General features: G+C 36.7%; 1 protein-coding gene across 4 annotated transcripts in view; it reads right to left on the bottom strand.

The window, feature by feature from the left end:
- Positions 1-7,785: 7,785 nt before the first annotated feature.
- The window catches only part of KITLG (KIT ligand), an 86,128-nt gene continuing 72,823 nt past the window's right edge, over positions 7,786-21,090 (bottom strand). For 3 of the 4 annotated variants that reach the window (XR_005795394.1, XR_005795393.1, XR_005795392.1), the window contains exons 8-11: positions 20,928-20,995; positions 19,923-19,999; positions 12,123-13,011; positions 7,786-11,393 (exon numbers count right to left, since the gene is read on the bottom strand). Coding sequence is in view for 1 of the 4 variants with exons in the window: in XM_040491264.1 (XP_040347198.1) it covers positions 19,960-19,999; positions 20,928-20,995 (108 nt within the window). In the remaining 3 variants the exon portion in view is untranslated. The remainder of the gene's footprint in view (positions 11,394-12,122; positions 13,012-19,922; positions 20,000-20,927; positions 20,996-21,090) is intronic. The other variant, XM_040491264.1, reaches the window with a different exon arrangement.

The following is a 21,090-nucleotide window of genomic DNA, read 5'->3' as shown; positions in this document are numbered from 1 at the left end:
CTGGGCCTCTTGCTGGGCCTCAGCAGGCTTAGGGGAGGCAGGCAGGCAGGTGGGCGGGTGGCTGAGGGTGGTGGGGTGCCAGGGCTGCTGTCCATGCTGCCTCACCCTCTACCTACCGGAAGACAGAGCCCAGAAGTGGCCACCACCCAAAAGCTGGAGAAAACTCTAAAGTAATTATTGATGGGTGTGTACTTGGTGCCATTCTGTTAATTGTAGGTACTTTTTAAATTATAATTAACATACAGTGTTATATTAGTTTCAGATATGCAACATAATGTTTCAACAATTCTATACATAACACAGTGCTCATCACAATTAGTGTAGTCACCATCTGTCACCAAATAGTGTTATTATAATTTCATTGACTATATTCCCTATGCTGTACTTTTCATCCCTGTGACTTATTTATAACTGAAAATTTCTACTTCTTAATGCCCATTCTTTTTGTTCTTCTCTGTTCTTTTTCTCTTGTTCTCTTCCTGTGTGGTTTGATGGCCTTCTTTAGTGTTATGCTTGTATTCCTTTCTCTTTGTTTTTTGTGTATTATAGGCTTTTGACTTGTGGTTACTATGGGGTTCAATTATAACCTGTTATGTGTATAGTAGTCTATATTGAGTTGATGGTCTCTTAACTTTGAGCACATCCAGAAGCACGAAAGTTTTACTCTCCACTTCACATTTTATGTATATGATGTCATGTTTTACATCTTTTATTTTGTATATCCTTTGACTAATTTTTTGTAGATATAATTGATTTTACTAATGTTGTATTTTAACCTCCATACTGGCTTTATAAATGATTAATCTAGTACCTTTACTACAGGTTTGCTTTTACCCGTGAAATTTTTTCTGTTCATTATTTTCTTACTTCTAGTTACGACCTTCTCTTTCAATTTAGAGAATTCTCTTTAACATTTCTTGTAAGGCTAGTTAGTAGTGATAAACTCCTTTAACTTATGTTTGTCTGAGAAACCCTTTTTCTCTTCTATGATGAATGATAATCTTGCTGGGTAGAATATTCTTTGTTATAGGTGTTTTCTTTTCAGAACTTTGAATACCTTATGCCACTTCCTTCCGGCCCTCAAAGTTTCTGCTGAAAAATCAGTTGATACCCTTGTGAGATTTCCCTTCTATGAAACTGTTTTCTCTTGGTGCCTTTAAAATTCTCTCTTTATTATTACTTTTTGTCATTTTAATTATAATGTGTTTTGGTGTAGACATCTTTGGGTCCATATTTTTAGGGTCTCTCTGTGCTTGCTGGACCTGTATGTCTGTTTCTTTCTGCAGATTAGGATGTTTTCAGCTATTATTTCTTTACATAAGTTTTCTGCCTCCTCCTCTGTCTCTTCTCCTTCTGGGATACCTATAATGCAAATGTTATCACACTTGATCTCACAGAGTTCCCTTAACCTATTCTCATTTTTTTTATTCTTTTTTTTTTCTTTTTGCTATTCAGCTTGGTTACTTGTCATTACCCTGTCATCCAGATTGCTAATATGTTTCTTCATTCTCTAATCCCCTGTTCAATTGGTGTACTTGTTATTTCAAGTTATTGAATTCTTCAGCTCTGACTGGCTCTTTTTTATATTTTCTGTTTATTGAAATTCTCACTGAGTTCATCCACTCTTAAGTCCAGTGACTATCTTTATGACCATTGTTTTGAATTCTTTATCAGGCATATTGCTTATCTCCACTTCATTTAGCTATAATTTTTGTCTTGTTCTTTCATTTGGGACATGTTCTTCTGCCTCCTCATTTTTTCTCTCTGTGCTTGTTTCTGTGTATTATGTAGGCCAGTTATGTCTTCTGGTCTTGAAAGTAGTGACCTTGCATAGAAGAGGTCCTGTAGCACAATGCCTTCTGGTCATCAGAACCAGGCACTCCAAGGGTGTCCCGTGTGGGCTGAATGCACCCTCCTCTTGTGACTGAGCTGTGATTGCCTTTGGCCCAGCTGGTTGCAAGGATCTGTGTTGCTTGCTGTGGGCACAATGCAGGGTTTCCTCCCCATACTATTAAGGACCTTCTTTGTGGCCCACTTGGGCTTATTGGTGAGCGGGGCAGGTACTCACCCTAGCTCTCTGCAATTAGCCTCTCTGTCACAGCAGCAGGTGCACCAAAGGGCAGGACACAGCTGCAGGACCTAGAGGTGCACTGGTATGTGGGGTTATCTGCCACCAGCCTCACCAGGGCATGAGCCACTTTGGTGTGGTGCCAGTCATGGGGGAGCTGCTCCAGGTGAGATGGGTGCCTGCGGAAGCAGGCAGTTGGGATGCAGTAGGTTCACAGGGGAACGTTGGGGTAAGTCGTGCAGTTCTAACAAGATAAATGGAAGGTGTTAGCACTGGTTCCAGAAAAATGTCTGGCTATCTAGGTTGGGGGATGGGAAAAGAAATGGCAGCCACCAGAACTTTTGTTCCAGGAGAAATCTCCTACAGATCCCTGTCCCTCTTACACACATTCTAAGATTATTCAATGAATCTCCTTCACATATACCCCAAACGCTTTTCAAACTGCTGCTTCTGATCTGTGTCTTGGGCCAAATTATTTAGAATGCTGACTTTTTAAGGGCAGGGTCTCAGTTTTCTTCCACCCTCTGGCTCTCCTAAAGTTAAGCCTGTTGGTTTTTAAAGCTGCTGGAGTTAAGCCCCACTGATTTTGAAAGTTCTTGGAATAAAGTCCTGCTGGTTTTTAAAGCTAGATGCTATGGGAACGGTCTTCCCAGGGGAGGTCCCCAGTGCCAGAGATGCCCAGTGTGGTGTCTGATCCTCTTGCTTTTCCATACTTGTGATGTCCCTCCTGTTTCTGGTTAGTCTGACCAGGGGTTTGGTTCGCAACTATGTCTCTATCTCTTCTACCCTTTTCTATGATTAGCAGTGAAAAGTCTGTTCTGCCAGTCTTCAGGTGGTTTTTCAGAGTTAGTCGTATGGATGCAGCTGTTATATTTGTATGTCCATGGGATGAGATGAGCTCAGGATCCTCTCACTCTGCCATCTTCTTAAAACTCCTAGGTATTTAATAAATAAATACAATTACAGAAAGGGATCCTTTATATCCATTTTATATGTTTGAATTAGTTTATAATTTCTCAATTATTTTTATGAACGATTCCAAGACATCTTTCCAGACTAGAGTTAAATGTATGAGTTTTATCTTTTTTCTTCTAATGTTTTGTTTGTTTTTGTTTGTTTGTTTGTTTATTTGGAGTCTTTAAAACTATGTTAGAAGTCATTACAAGTTCCAAGTCCTTAAAATGTCATTATGTCCCAACAGCCTTATGTGAGGAGACCATTTTGTTACACAAAAACTCTTTAGAAAGTTTTAAAATATGTTAAAAAATGCTTGAAGCTGCTCTATGAAAGACAGTGTTAAGAGAATGAAAAGACAAGCCACAAACTAGCAAATATGTGTAGAACACATATCTGACAGAAGGTTTGCCTGTAAATATATACAAGAACCTTTTAAAATTCATCAGTAAGGAAACAAATAACCCAATTTAAAAATGGACAAAAGATTTGAAAAGACACCTCACCAAAGAAGATAAACAGATGGCAAATAAGCTCATGAAAAAATGCTCACCATCATTTGTCATTAGGGAACTGCAAATTAAAACAATGATGATAAACCAGTACTCATCTATTAGAATGGCTAAAATCCAACAGACTGACCATAACAATTGCTAGTGAGTATGTGGAGCAGCAGAACTTTATATTCATAGCTTCTAGGAATGCAGAACGGCACCGCCACTTTAGAAGACAGTTTTATGTTTTCTTACAAATCTACACATAGGTGTACCATACGGTCCAGAAATCATGCTCCTGGGCATTTACCCAACTGATTTGAAAACTTCTGTGTTCCAAAAACATGAACGTTTGTAGCAGCTTAATTCATAATCACCAAAACCTGGAAACAACCAAGATGTCCTTAATAGGTAAATAGATAAACAAAGGGTGACACATTCATACAAAGGGATATTATTCTATGATAAAAAGAAATGGGCTATCCAAGCCATGAAAGACATAGATGAGTATTAAATGCATATTTCTAGGTGAAAGAAACTAGTCTGAAAAGGCTACACATTATGTAATTTCAATTATATGATACTCTGGAAAACATAGAAACTGTAACAACAATAAAAAAAATTACTGGTTTCTAGAGGTACAGGGGAATGGAAGAGATTTTGAATAGGCAAAGCACAAGGGATTTTTTTAGGGCAATTAAACAATTCTGTATGTTCTATAATAGTGGATATACAACACTACACATTTGTTGAGACCAGTGTATTGAGAAGCCGAAAACATGTTATCTCACATACGGATTTTCTGGTTCTATAAACACAGCAATTTTATTAAATTCTATTTTATTTCCTCACCACTAAGAGAAAAAAAAGTGTATGGTTTTGTTTATAATTGTATACTCTGTATTACTGAGCATTTTGTGATTGGGGAAAGCTATTATTTTGACCAGGCATTAATGAAACCTTAGTCTTCCACTTACAGTTTTACATATCAGGAGACTGTGATGATTGTGAAAATTTCCCACAAACTGGATTCTGCCTCCATTCATTTCAAAACTCATTTCTCATCCATCACCTGCATACTTCTGGTGCCAGATCCATAAGACACATTCACTAGGGCATCATGATACAACCTCACATATACTTTTAGGTCATGGTGTCCTAGTAAATTGGCACAGTGTCCAGTGGGAGTGTTTCTGGAAGCCATTCCCACATGAGAGGTACTTTAATATCTTAAAGATAAATGCAAGTGGCTGCAAATTTTACAAAAATATATTACTATATTACTATATGAATACATTGCTAGCTCCTCTCTATGACATATAGAGGGCCTGTATAAGTGAGGACCAGAAATCTGAATTTCTGTAGCTTCACAGAAAATCAGCCTCCAGGCATTAGGGGTCTTCTATTCTTTCAGTTTGCAGGTAAAATAGCAATCAAGATTATCGGCTAAAAGTGGGAATGAGGAATGTAGTGGGTGGTTTGGAAGAGAAAATAATGTAGGAAATAGCTATGAGAATGTAAAAGCAATGGACTAGAGAAATAGAACTGTTGAGCAGCATTAAGACCCACTTGATGGGAAGGAATCTACAGAGAAATTAGTAGGCATGATGGCGTGTTGTACACCAGACGTGTTTAGCCATACGACTGCAGACAGAGAGTGCATGGATAACTGGATTTGAGCAGGGTTGTCATTTAACAAGCAAATATTAGGAAATGAGAGGGATTAAATAGAAGGTATATGCAGGAGAGTGATTATTAATGCTGGATTGTGGATTTTAACCTGTATAAGGAGAGAAGAGAGGACATCAAGTTTGACAATTAGTGGAAAATGGTAGAATCGATAGATTGACAGGCCCACTGGATCAAAGAGAATAAACTGGAAAGATACAAAGTGGTGGTCAGAGATGGAATACATGGAATTGAAGCGATGAATGGATTGCAATTAATGGCAATGACAAAGGCTACAGGAAGACCATCAAACTAGGGGACTAGGATGGTGTTGAGGACTGGTTCATTAGGAGAAAAGTTCGAGGACCTGAAGGGACAGGATGTTGAAAGGATCATTTATGTGCATATCAAAATCCCAAGAATGAAGACAGGAGTACAAATGAGTGACAGTGAACCAGGTGCTAACACCATCAAGAAATGAGGCCGTAGAGCCTGGGAGTTATATATGGAAGGAACAGTGAGTGGCAGTGGAAAATCTAATGAGATTCAAATCTGGGAGGGAAGAGGGAGGAGAAAGTAGTACAGAAGCGGTAAGAACAGATAACTCACTTCTGGACTCTGTGATTGTTACGGAGGAAACACAGCCACCAAATGAGAGGGCTGAAGAGATAGATACATCCTCAGAAGACAGACTCATTTTAATTTTGAGTAAGATGAAGGAAAAGTTTTGAAAATACATTGGATTTTGCAAAGTATGGGCTTTGGAATTCCAAAGGGCACACATTATATTACAGTCTCAGTGTCCATCTATAATTTCCTGGCTATTGTAGCACAGTGAATAGAGGTCTATTGAATGTTACACATTCTTCTAATAAATGAAAAATGTAAGGCTACAGAATAGCATTATATACATATATATGTGTGTATATATATATATACATATATATATATATATACACACACACACACATATTCACATATATGTATATAGTTTGCTCAAGCCAAAAAGTTCTCAAAGTTAACACAAAGTAGTGGTGTTCATCTGTGTGTGTGTGTGTGTGGGGGGGGGGATCTAAATACAATGAATGTTGAAGGGATACATTTGCCTTTATTTTATAGCCTGCTGTAGTGCAATATTGAAATGTATAATGATGAGACAATTGAAATATGAATACTTACTGACTCTAATATTAAGGAATTGTTCATTTTTCTTAAGTGTGGCAAGTATATCATGGGTTTTTTTTTTAATTTAGAAATACATATTTACAGATCAAATATTTTTGGGTATTGGCCTAAAAGTAATATGAAAGGGGGAGTGGATAAAGAGTATAGATAGACTTAGATACAAGATCATTCTGTAGTTGAGTAAAGTTGAACCTAGGCTATGGTTACATGGGGTTACATTACACTACTGTATTTTTATACATATTTCAAACTGTTCATAATAAAATGTTATAGAAAATAACATCAGACATTACAATAGGTAGTATCTATTCAGTTAAAATTTTGTTTCATTACACACTTTATTAAATTTGGGGAACATAGTGTTATAAATATTCATGGTCCTACCCCTCACATGGTTTATGGCTTAAAAGTAAAAACAATTAGCAATCTCCTCTCCTTCCCCAAAATTATGAGATGGACCAAGGAGGGCCTTGTAAGCCATGTTAAGGCATTTGGGTTTTCCTTTGAAAATAATGAGAAACGATTTAAGTGTTCCAACCAGAGAAAAATATCAGATGTCTCCATATTATTTGTTCTAACTTGAGGAACTGACTGAAAAAGGGCTAGGTATGTGTGATCAGTTAGGAGGTTATTAAAATTGTCTAGGCTTACAGTGGTGAAATTGCGATACAAAGGCTGAACAGAAAAGGCAGAATAAGCAAAGAAGTTGAAAAGAAATGGTGGGTGAATAAATATTATGTCATAAAGCTAGGGTCTGAAAAGTCAAATACCGACCAGAGGTTAGCAGGATGAGGATTTATCGCCTAAACCACATTATCCACCATGGTGTTTGATCTTGCCATTCCTCTTCTCAGAAACACACAGTGGTTTCCCATGGCCCCTAAGAATGTCTACCCTCCTTGTTCCGACATTCAAGGTCATGCTCTCATCTCTCTGTGTATCTCTTTTTGCATTATATACTCTGGGTGCACTGATTTGATCTGATAGAATAAGAACTTGTATAGCTTCTTGCTTTGGAAGGTGCTGCTCAGACTGGGCCTAATTCTCCTCTGTCAAAATTTGTCTCACCCTTGTAAGTCTTATTAGCCCAAACACCCAACTCCTCCATAATCCCATGTAGTCTATATCCATTCCTCCTTTCTGCATGCTCTAAGGACATTAACTGGACCTCAGCTTTATACTTAGGTAATAACTTCAGTGTGGTTTTATAAATATTATAGTCGTTTTCAGATCTTCTCCCCAACCAAGTTAGAAACCTCTTGAGGTCAAACAGTGTTATCTTCTTCGATTACCTTACCTATTTTAGTAACCGGTAAATACGTCCATATTATAACAAAATCTAGATTTTAGCTTATATGCTCAACCATTTTTTAAATATGTGTGATAACCTTGATATCAAATGACAAGGCAAACTTATGAGAGTGCATAAAATTCTTTATTTAGAACAATAAAGTATATGTATATATATAATGTAATTTCAAATTCAAACCTGTATAAAAAAGGGTCAGGACATATACCTAGTTTAAAAAGTACACATATAGTATATACACATACACATCACATTTTACAACGTTTTTTATTTAATTACACTTCAGTCATAATAAACTAGAATAGTGTTGACATACATTTACATTACAATATGCAAACTCCAATCTATGAATGAACTAGCAATGTATCTATGCATCCATCTAAATGTTTGAATACTTTTCAAGTCCATCAATTTAAAAAATAGCGACAAATGGACACTATAATCACACATTAATCCTTAGAATATAGGATTTTATTGAAAAATTTTGAGCCTTATAGCTGAGAAATCAAGTAGTTGAAAATACTATGTTTTTAAAACAATTTTATTTTTAAAAACATCATAAGGATGTAGTTGGAGATGGCAGTTATAAATTTACAATGCTTAGGAAACATTTTAGGATTATGAATATCCACTTTAAATTATTTCTAAAACATCTTGTTAGGAAATAAAAGTACCATTACTTTATTTGTAACAAAGGCATTTCCAGACTTAAAGCAGCAAAACCATAATTTGTGCAATAAAATATCATAAATTAACTAGTTAGAATTTCAATGTTTATATTTTAATGCCAATTTTACAAAACAATACTGTTTCAAAGACAAGCTGGCTTACTTTAAAATTCTTATCCCACCTTCTAGTTTTAAAATGAAATTTATGGATGACCCCTTTCCAAATGGATTATAAATTATTTTTTGGCACTCAAAAACTTTAAGCATCTTACATTTCTGTTCTAAGCTTTTAATAAAATGACAGCATTTAAATGCTTATTTTGGTGCATTTCCAAATGTTGCACATATCTTATAGTATCTCTTCCTGACTAAAATGCACTCGTGGTTTTCATTCTTCAGAGGTGATCCAAAAATGTTTACTTAAGCAAAGGAAAAAGCCATCTCTTGTGTAAATGGTTACCCAATTCACCCTATAGGAGATTGAATTTTACTTTTACTAATGGATCCTATTTACATTACAAACAAGAATAGCAATGACTTTTTGTGTTCAAATTGCTTATTCACAGATCAGAATGGAATATCTCATATGGAATAGTTTCAGATCTATTTTGTTGTCTTTGTCAGTCAGATATCAATAGGTTTCACACCTAAGGTGTGACCTCCAACTTCACCATAAATAAAACATGGAGATCCAAAGAGGTGACTTACCAATATCAGTTAACAGCAGAGAAGTTTCTCACAATTTTTTTCCAACATCTGCCTCATTATGCCAAACTGTCTTTTGAAAAATTTCTAAGAATACGTGGGAAATGGCTAAAAGCCCCATATTGGAATTACATTTTGAAACCAAAACCTAGCTGCAGAAAAATATTGAGATATCCATGAATCATAAATCATGAATGGATTTTTCTGTTAATTTCAAACCTCAGTTGAATTAGAATACCAAAATATGCCACAAAGTTTCCCCGAAGTACTTTCATACTCAATTAAATGTGTTAATTCTTACTAAAAGCAAACACTACATTAAAAAACACGTTTTCATTCTTCATATACTTCTTTTTAAAGAGAATAGGGTACTTATTCTATTATCATATTGAAAAAAACTGAAATTTGTCTCTGACTCATTAAAAAATGGCAGTGTGGTAAGCACGTTAGATTATAATACAAAATCCGGCAACACTTTGATATTACTGGGCAGGCACCATTTATCACAGAGCCAGTTTCTTTATAGACTTGTGTTCTACCAAAGAGGTGCAAAGCTTTTAGTATAATTTAGGATCTGCAGACTTCTGAGATCATTTTAAAAGGCAATTTTGGAACATTACAAAAGATATCAGATACATGGCACCAATTTAAAAGGTGATTTCATGATTGATAATATCAGTTGTGAGTTTTCCATGATTTCTGAAGGATATTCAGCACACATATCAGATAAAATAAAGCAAATGTGTGTGTGTGTGTGTGTATGTATGTGTGTGTACACACACATTCATCTCAAAGCAGATATGACATATAATTCTCAAGCAGCCAGCATCCAAAATCATGTTCAGCCTTTTTCTACTGTTCATGCATTTTATTGAACTTTAGTGTTTTAAAAATTGGTAATTCACGTAACTCTCAATGAACTAATACATTTAATTAGGTAGAATATATCACCCCTTGCCTATGATGCCAGATTTCATAACTTGCTGAATTTGTTATTTAACTCTATTGATTAGGACCATGTCCTTGAGTGTTAAAACCCAGCTCCTGCCTTTGAGAATAAAAGTGCATTTATTGTACTCTCAAGTTCATTAAACAGAATTTTCTCATGGCTAAGAAAATCAAAACCATTGGTGAAATAAACTATTAAATTGAGAAGTATCAATCTTCTCAATCTACACCTGACCTACACACATAACTCATACTAACTTATATCTAGTTTCTTCAAAAAAATCAAAGCCACACACTGAGAGTCAGGTCCTTTCAGCAATTAAACTGATCGCTGGTTTTATTACTAAACGTTTGATCCATGGGATATTTAAGGGCCTAAGTCAATGCATCTTCCCAAAACACCTGGGTTGTATCTTAGAGAAATGACTACCATCTGAGGAAGCCCAGCACTTTAGAGAAGGAAGGGATCGTAGAAATCATCTGGGCTTTTTGGTACAAAAAAGTGCAAAAGCCGCTTCACTGGAGTTGTATTTGGATCCTCTTTTAACATGAAGTCCAACTATACTAGAAATTCTTGGACTTTTGAAATAAAGGAAAGCTAGCAGTTTTTCATGCCCTTTTGTATCACTACATTGAAAATGATCATCTGAGGGGGTAGAACATGACAATAATGTTATAACAAGAATTAAGTTATAATAGAAAGCTTTGGATCCCTTCATCTGTATGTTCATGATCTACTGAAAGAATCTTAAACCACAAGAAACCATTTCTTTAGTCAGATGTTCGACTATTAAAAAAAAATGGCAAGGGAAATTCACAAAATGTCTTACAAGTTTTAGTTTAAAAGCATGATGTCCATCTTGAGAATTCTTACCAAATTCACTGTTAATACAACAAACGCTGTCACACATTTTAAACAGCAAACTGACATGCATAACTACATAAAGCTCGCTATTTTAAATTCATAAATATTAATATAGAGTGCCTGATTTTAAATAAATGGATCCCTTAAACTGATAATGGTGATTATATGAGAAATAGCTAAAATTTCCTGATTCCTTTCATTCTTATAAAAGCCAAGTAACCTAATTTTCAATACCCATATTACCATGTGGGTGTGGTTTTCTAATCTTAGATACTAAATATAATTTTTAGTTTCTCTCATGATGTAAATTGAAAATGAGACCTTCATACATTCAGCAATTTCTCTTAAGTCCCTTTACATAACTCTGTAATAGTTTTAGAATATAAACATTTCATAATATATTTTGCAAGCACAATTTATACACTCTATAAGTGGTAGGGGAAAGGGGTGCAAAATGTCCTCCTCAGTGACCGTGCTGTTCAGTGTTCATGGCTTCTTTGGGCCATAACTCCTTTGGAGAGTCTCCTCTCTGCAAAGGCATCAATGTTTTTTTTAGGGGGGTGTTTTTTTTTTTTTTTTACATTTTTATTCAACTTACTTAAACCAAAGCAAACCAAAACAAAAACAACCCAGTTCATCCATTTCTCCCAACCACCCCATCCCTTGCAACTACCAATCTGTCCTTTGTATCTTTGAGCTTGGTATTTTTAATTTTTTTACTTAAAAAATTTTTTTAGATTCCACATAGAAGAGAGATCATATGGTATTTCTCATTCTGACCTATTTCACTTAGCATAATGCCCTCAAGTTCCAGCCATGTTGTCACAAATGGCAAGATTTCATTTGTAGAGCGGAATCCACTGTATGTATAATACGTGTGTTATATACACACACACGTAACACATTTTCTTTATTCATCTATTGATGGACACTTACATTGTTTCCATATCTTGGCTATTATAAATAATAATGCAATGAACATGGGGCTTATACATCTTTTAGAATGTGTTTTCATTTTCCTCAAATACCCAGAAGTGGAACTGCTGGATAACATGGCAGTTCTATTTTAATTTTTTTGAGGAAACTCAAAATTTCCCATAGCGACTGCACCAATATACAGTCCCACCAACAGTGCACAGGGTTCCCTCTTAATTCTTATCTTTTTGATAACAGCCATTCTAACAGGTATGAGGGATATCTCATTGTGGTTTTGATTTGTATTGGTCTGGTGATTGATGGTGAGCATCTTTTCATGTACCTGTTGGCCATTTGCAGGTCTTCTTTGGAAAAACATCTACTCAGATCTTTCCATTTTTAAGTTAGAGGTTTTTTTCTTTTTTTTCTTTTTTTTTTTTTTTTTTTTTTTTTTGCTATTATTGTAGGAGTTCTTGGTAGATTTAGCTATTAGCCCCTTATCAGATATATGACTTGCAATTATTTTCTCCCATTCAGGTTTTTTTTTTTCCCATTTTATTGATGTCATCATTGTTCTAATACAATACTGACTCCCAAGCATGGATAGATCCAGCTAACCATGTCCATTTGTCTAGTGGGAGATAGGTTTATGTCAAGAAGAGACCAAGATCAGACCCAGACCACTAATTAGCAGCTACAAGGCTGACATGTTGCTTCCTCCAATCATTTTGTTCCTACTGCTTTCTAAATGTAGACTGGCTGATGCTGTTGAGTTTTTGTTTTTAACATTTTTTCTAGATTCATTTCAGAAAAATTATCCCCACTATACAGGATGAAATCTACTTGCAAAGACCAAGATTACTATGAACTGCAGGTTGTAACTGAAAATAAAGCTATGTGACTTTTCAGCAATTAGACACTTCTGGAGGCATGCAAAATGGTGCATGCAATCTGGGACACGTGCTTTCTCTCCCAACGTCAGTTCCAAGTTCTAAATGAGACCACCAGTCCCCCAGGTCTTTAAAATAGAGTCCTGCTCCATGCAAGGTCTTCTTTATAGATGATTAATTCAGTGCCAGTTTCACAGTAAAACACTTTGTTCCAATTTGTGAATCATCCATATAGAGTCATGGGTAGCAAGAACAGATAAAAATGCAGTCTGTTACTCCAGACAGAATATGAATTTGTTTAAAGCTGCTTCATTTATGAAGCAAACATGAACTGTTACCCGCCTAGAGAGGAAAGAAAAGAGAGAGATTATGGTGTATCTGCTTTCTGCCTTCTTTCCATTCTCAATAGCTGAATTCATAGGACTACAGAATGAGTAATATACTTAAAATACAAGCTTCACTTACACAAGCTACAAGAACTTGACAAATCTTTTCCTAGATGCAATGATTAGTCACTCTCCGTGACCTCCCTGGTAACATTTAACATTATCTGAATGATCTTACTCATTGTTTGACTCTCTCCTCTCATTAAAATGTAAGCTCCATGAGGACAGAGACCTTTGTCTATCTTTTTTACTGCTGTACTCCAACACCTAGAATAATACCTGGCAGAGGAAATATTCAGTAAATATTCCTGGAACATAAGGATGGATGAATGAATACCCAGTGGCCTTCACACCCATTTGCATACTATAGATTGTTTCCATTTGTGGTAAGAGGGTTATTTTGCAGCCTTGAATTTCTCTAACCAAGCTATGAAAAGGTAGTATATATATACATGGTGAGGGGAGAGGGTTTTTGAAAGACAAAGACAGTGTCTAGAGAGAAATGCAGTAGCATTAAGGAGACATCGGTGGAGAAGCTAATAAGAGACCATCAACAAACAGCAGCCTTCTGGTCACTGAGCAATGCCAGTATCTTAACTGCTAAGCCATCACTTCTCCCAACTGAGGAAACAGCAGCAGCAAGAGGGCTTTCAATACTGTCAGCCAAGAAAAGGAAGAGATCCTGGCATCACATCCGGACAAAGTCTCTGGGGAGGTTCATTTGGCCTTAACATAACTTATACTTGTTGAAACATTAAAGCCAGACATTGTTTCAGTTCTTCAGAGCTGGTGCTAATCCACTGAGCTTTGGACACAGCTTTTAGATTTTCAACTTTCACATTAAGTCTCTCTACTTATTTTTTTCAAAGATCGTATCTTCACAATATCTTCAGTCACCACCCCTAAATAACCGTGTATGTTGCTTTTTCTTCCCTACTCAATACCCTTCGTCCTTATTTCCTGAATTCAAATATCTCAGTTTTTAAATATTTGACATCAACACAAAGATTATATATAAACTGCATAAAATTCCACAGTATAAATGGTAAGAAGTGCACTATTTTTTTCCGCTCTCTCTAAATGAATTTACTACAAATTGTACTATGACAAATTATCAAACAGAGAACTCTAGAAACTATAGAACCTGCATCTGGGAAAGGAGAATTAAATCCCAAGAGGAAAATTAAGAAACAATTAAGAGAAAACTTCAGAAATCCAAAATATATAAGTAGATGATATTTTTAAAATAAGCCTTGGTTAAAAAACCAAAAGGGAATCACACAGAATACAAAAGGATATATTTTTTAAAAAAGGAATAGCTTGAAATTCTAAACTTAAGTAGAGAAGATTGGAAATCTATTTCTAGTTTTGTTCCCAGGTCTCTTAGCAAAGAAAATAAACTTGAAGGTTGACAACAGTTTTCCCATAAAACAAAACAACAATTTTTATAATGATACCTTGGGATCCTTGCAACCACCTCATGAAATAAGCAGGGTGAGTCTTATTATCCCCTTACTAGAACTTGAAAAAACAGGGGTTAAAAGACAACTGACCCATCCAATAACCTACAGCTTAACTATTTGCAGAGCCATGGCCTGAACCCAAGTCTGATCCCTTCTTATCCTCTAGGTGTGTGTCCTCAGAAAGAGCTCAAAAGCAAATCCTCTGAAATTCTTAAGAAATATCTGGTAAAGAGTCAGAGATCTTGGCAAATCCTGTCTGTGCCAAATGATAAAAATTTGACTCAACGTTACCCATATTCCAAATCTAGGATCTATTATCACCTATCTTAGCCCAGATCTGCAGGAAATGTCCAGGTTGTGTTTCTTTTATGAATCTCTCCACCAGCCTACTTGTAATAAGTTTAAGTTTATTTGAGAGAGAAAGTGGGGCTAAGGGCAGAATCCCAGACTGCACTGGCAGCACAGAGCCTCATGCAGGGCTCAAACCCATGACCCATGAGATCATGACCTGAGATGAAATCAAGAGTCGGATGCCCAACTGGCTGAGCCACCCAGGACCTCCCAAAATTACTTTCAACACTTACCATGCTGGGGTGTCTCAATAACACTGACAAATGAGTGTCTACAAACTCATGTTATTTACTGTCAACCACACAGGGCCTTCTCAGTGATGCAGTCCTTCTTCCAAGGTCTCAATTAAAATTCTTTGTAGATGACTCCCAAACCCCAAATCTATTACCTCCAGCCCTGACTGTTCTTTGAATTTCCAGTCTAAGACATTTGCCCCCATCAATATTTATTCACAACTCCTTCTCTTATTTCCTTTTAATGGCACCGCCATCTGGTTAGTCTCATAGGCTCCAAATTATCCTTGAGTACTACCTGTGATGTCAAGCCTCACATTCCATCAGTAACTAGAATGTGTTGATTATTTCACTGCATATCTCCAAACAGATCCATGCTTTCCTATTTCCATGGCCCTCACCCCAGTTTACGTCATCATTCTCTCACATCTGTTTGGAAGATTGGCCTCCTAGGTGGACTGCCTGACTCCAGTTCACTGCTTCCACTCATCCGGCCACACCAACATTTCATTACTTTCATCATACTCGGTTTTGACTGTATTACTCACATCTTTTTGAAGCCCTCCCATAGCTCCTTACATTACTCAATAGAGTACACGTCCGTATTTGTAATTTTTCAAACTGATGCCCACATCCTTGCTTCTCAGCATTTCAGCCCTTCATGTGTGACCTCCCACTGTAGTCCAACTGTACAAATGGACTCTGGAACACTTTCTCTGTACTTTTGGCCTCTCTTAGTTTATACCAATTGCAGTGTCTGGATTTCCCCTTCCCTATTGCTATTAAAATGTTACCAGTCATCCAAGATCTAGCTCAGTATAAATGCCACCTCCATCACCTACATGATGAAGCCTTTCTCCTATTGCTAGTGATTTCTTTCTCCTTTCAGATAAAGCAACTGTTTATGGGTGTGCATACTACAGGTTTTTTTTAATTTTTTTTTAACATATATTTATTTTTGAGACAGAGAGAGACAAAGCATGAACGGGGGAGGGTCAGAGAGAGGGAGACACAGAATCTGAAACAGGCTCCAGGCTCTGAGCTGTCAGCACAGAGCCCGACGCGGGGCTCGAACTCACGGACCGTGAGATCATGACCTGAGCCGAAGTCGGCCGCCTAACCAACTGAGCCACCCAGGCGCCCCTGCATACTACAGTTCTAAGAGGTCTATCCATACATATCACCATCTATATCTCTGAGTCAAGGACACATCCTGTACAACCATAATCAGTGCCTTTGTTCTCTTATTGCATTTTCCTTGTAAGCTCCTTTCATTGTTTTAACTTTGCAAACTTCTAGTTTGCTTTTAAAAATAGGTTATTATGCATATGTCTTACTTCCTTTGGTAGGCTATAAGCAATTTAAGGACACAAGTAGGCTATATTTGCATCCAACAATGTATCTACTAGAGTGTGTTGAAATCATATTTGTGGGAAGAATTAAGAGTGAAAATTTTCCTATAATATACTCTTTTCTTTCTTTCTCAAACTGCTACACACAAGCTAATAAATGAAAAATTCTTGTGGAATGCCACTTATGAATACTTGGCATCAGCTAGTCAACTAAGTCGATTTTAAACTGTTTATATAGATTAGTATATTTTCTCTTAGCACCGGTTTCTTTTGTTTCTAGTTCATTACCTTATATTCCATGTTATTTCCTTGTTTTCAAAATATCAAACCTTTCCTCTTTTCATTTTCCAATTACAGGTTATTTCATTTGAAGAATTATTCCACTTTTTGTTCTAGTATTCCAATATGTGTCTTCATTTTTTTTAGCTGGTGAAACTTCCACTTGAGGGAGAAATCCTTGCAATAAATCTGAGTCATTCCCTGTAATTTCCCCTTCCTTGTTAACCAAGAAAATGACTATAATCCAAATCATATCTAATATTTAAAATATATAACAACAACTGCATATTACATTTCTATCTTGGTACTTTTTACTACGGCTTTCTTATTTCTCAGCAAATTTCCTCTTACTGCATCCTATTCTGCTCTCCCAAACCCTTCCTTCACCACAATCCTCTCCCCAAATTACAAAGTTCTTCATCAGGCCTTAAACCTCTGTTGGTATAGGGACAAGCAAAAGGCTTTTACTCTACACAGTGGGTACTCAGTAAATGGTAACAAATGATACCTACATATTCACACTTTGGAGTCTGCAGATTCATGATGAAACCTGGCTCTTTTGTCTTTCTTTTTCCTATCCTTTCCAGGTCTATTTTTGTTTTTATTTTCATAAATTTTATTCTCATATTATTGCAATTTTCTGAGATTCTCATCTTCTCCATTTGTCCTCTAACAAATATTTATTCATTACTGTATGCACAAAGTAGATGTTATAGAGTTTGGTGGGATTCCAAAATGAAACTCAGAAACAAACCTTGCCCTGTAAGAGCTTATGGTTTAGCAGTGGACACAAAATAACTATAAAAGTAACTGTGAAGTCCTATTAATGTGTTAATATTACATGAGTATTACATGTCATATGACATAGGATTAGAAGGCTATAAATTTGGGAAGTCAGCTTTTTGGAGGTGGTGGTATCTGAGTCTTGGAGAGATTTGCACACCTGATGAGTAAGATATTTATGAAGGAGAATGCCAGTTCATTCCTTATCCATTTCACATTGACTACTCAATAATGTGTGAGGAGTTTATTTCTAAATGATCCAGAGCTTCTTTTTAAACCTAATGTGATTGAATGTATACATGAACAACATTTTACATTTTAAGAAAAATAGTCATTTCTCATGACTATATTTCCCCTTTGGACGCTTTACTTTCCTATTGACCCAAATCAATAAGTTAAATACACACGCACACACACACACCCCTACATGATAAAAATAAATCCTACTTCCCCTTCTTAAAGATTTTTAAAAATTTATTTTATTGAGGTACGAACACTTAATGTGAGATCTATCCTCTCACCACATATTTAAGTACACAATGTAGCATTGTTAACTAGGGGCATAATGTTTTATAGCAGGTCTCTACAATTTACTCATCTTGCACATAAAAAACCCTACTTCAGAAGAACTATCTTCCTTACCAGTGATTAAACTTTCATTCAGGATTTATTCACTCTGTCATTCAACAAGTATTTGGTTTGAGTCTACAACACATAGGCAACAAGCTGAGTTGCTATGAGGAGATACAGCAGAACAGGCTCAATTCCTATCCCTGAATGTTCCCTGACTAGCAGACATATGCAGAAATTGCTTGACCATGGTTGTTTTCAAATGCCTAAACAGGTGCCCTGGGTTTTCCCATCATAATCCATTCTCCAAACGTCATAGGGCAAATACCACAATTAGAAACCACATGATTAAAGACCTGTGTGCCAAAACAGGATTCCAGCGATGCAATCCAAAACCAACCAGGACATTACTTGAGCCTTTAAGACTCAATTAACTATTTAATGTGTGGTTTCTGGATGTCTAGCTTAAGGGAACTGAAATGGCAGACAGGAAAGCAACAGTCAGCTCATGTTGGGGTTGAAGGGCAGAGGAATTATTTTTCTTAGAAAGCTAGGATTTCAACTTGGAGAGTACTGCTCCAGAAAATAAAAAGTATTGAATGAAAGGTCTATTCATTAACATTATTTGACAGAAAACATGACCTTAGAGAGGAGGTAAGATCGTGAGCAGGGGGGAAAAAAAGTGCTATTTATGGTTTGGATATGGTGATCCAGAGCACAATTAAAGGCTGAAATGAAGTCTGTGTAATAGCAGGGTTAAAATGTTAGAGAAATATGCGACATTGTTATTGTATCATCTTATTTGGGACTGTTGGAAAACGTTTTCCAACTATCAGAGTGAGCTCCTGGAGAAGGCAAAAAGCTCTCTGGAGAGAAATCTCAATCTGGGACAGAAATGAAGCTGGAAGGACAGTGATCTACAAAGAAAAGGCGAAGCTCACCACAGACCATGTATCTCATAACCCCAGAAAGTGGGTGATCTTCTGACCATGAGGGAGAGCAGGGAAAGAACTGAAGACTCAGGAGGATGAGAGGACATTCATACACCACTGTGATCAATGTGTCGAGATCCGGTGGCCGTAACAAAACTAACAGCCTGTTAGCACAAGTAGAAATGAGAAGGGCAGAACTGACGTTGGCTCAGGTGGGTGCCATTCAGGGTGCCCTCCCCCGTGCCCTCCCCGTCCCCCACACTAATCCAGGGTCTGCCACTCAGCAGCTGTGAGAGTAGATAGGAGAGGAGGTATGAACATCAGGTATCTGTTTCTGGTGTAGGTTTACTGCATCCTGGCTCTGGACAGTCATGGGGCCGGTGGCCCTTTACCTTGACAACTTTCTTCTCCTGATTTACAAGCTATTTTGATCATTTATCCTTTTCCTTAAGATAGCAAGGAAAGATTTGTGGCATGCACTTGTTTACAGCATCTAACAAATGAGTTACTTTTTTCTATTACGTTATGGTAGTCACGCCTAACTGAAATTAGTCTTATTTTTACTTCCTCTATTAATATTATCTTATTTTAGTCCTAATTTGTTCTATTCCCCTTGGTTAACTTATTTTCTGGCCTCAAAAATAGTAAACACTTGACTGTTAATTTTTTGTATCCCTTCCACACAGGATGAATCCAGTAATCAGAACGACTAATCACTGTTTGCCTTTCAAAATGTAAGAACACACATGACTGCATTGTGCACATCTAATTCATTATAACAGCTTCAGTTACCACACCACCATCAGTTTAATAGTCAACTTAATAAATTTTGTTTCTAAATTTTCGCATCTAAGATTCTGTAGGGTTCTTGTTTAATCTTTCAGCTTAAATTCTAAAAACTTACCAAGGCACAAAAGTAACAGTGTTGATATAAGCCACAATTACACCTCTTGAAACTCTCTCTCTTTTTCTTGCAGCATACTGAAAAACAACAAGAAAAATGCTTATTTGCTTTTGGACAGAGATTCTGAGGTACACCATGATCTGGGCATTGTAAAAGGTAGGTTTTGTTTTTTTTTTTTTTCTGTAAATACAGTAACAAAAGATGGCAAAACTGAGTGGAAAGTTTATCTTCATCAGTAATTCTAAAGGGAAGAAGGAAGACCTCAACACAGTCTTCCCCAAGTTGTTTAAAAAAATTCTCTCTCTCGCATATGCAAATACACATACTAAACATGCCTATCTGTACTTCATAGGTGTATCTGTATATACGAAGGCATGATACGAGAGAAAGTAACATGCCAAACGAAAACTATAAACGGGGGGTAAATCAAGGTACTAGTGCTGGAGCAATATGGGGTAAGGGAAGTCAAATACATGAAGTATGCAAGAGAAAAGTCACTCAAGTATCCTGACTAGGAAGTAACCTTATGAACCAGGGTTGCAGGTGCAGTTTAGAAGGGCGAAGGGGAAGATCCTGCCGCAGCTCAGCAAAGACATCATAAAGGGGTGGATGAAGAGGTTTCCAAAGCGCTAAGAGACGGACAGAAGAATGAGCATGTCCTGGTTGCTAGTGTGGACATGGAGATTATGCACAAGTGTGCCTCCAGAGCCCCATGACGGGCAGTTTAAGCAAGATTCTGCTGAGTACAGAAATAGAGCTGAGACAGCCAATATTGATACCTTAAGAGGAGTCACGAGGACCACGTGAAGGTATATTCTATAGGGAAGCAGAGATGTAGGACTGAAGCAAGTGTGAGAGGTAGGAAGTGTGGATAAAGACTGCAGATATGCAATGGGAGCTACCACTGAGAGCAAACAAGTTGTTAAAAGATGTATAAGCACGTGCAGGGCAAGTGAAATGGCAATGTCAAGCCTACTTATGCACATATTTAGCAAAACAAAATACCTTATCTCATTATCCTCTTCGTTAATCTGTATATTTTCAACTGTCCTTGTGAGATTCGGTTGTTTCTTCTGGGAAAAGAACAAGGACATAGATTGTAGAAACATCAACGGACAGTATAATATTCAAGAGGTAAATGGTCTCTACTTTGATCTTTATGTCAATA

The sequence above is a fragment of the Herpailurus yagouaroundi genome, unplaced genomic scaffold (assembly GCF_014898765.1).
Source record: "Herpailurus yagouaroundi ecotype Mexico unplaced genomic scaffold, PumYag 182, whole genome shotgun sequence".
Taxonomy (NCBI): domain Eukaryota; kingdom Metazoa; phylum Chordata; class Mammalia; order Carnivora; family Felidae; genus Herpailurus; species Herpailurus yagouaroundi.
The sequence above is the reverse complement of the archived record's forward strand: the minus strand, read 5'-3'. Positions and strand labels throughout refer to the sequence as shown.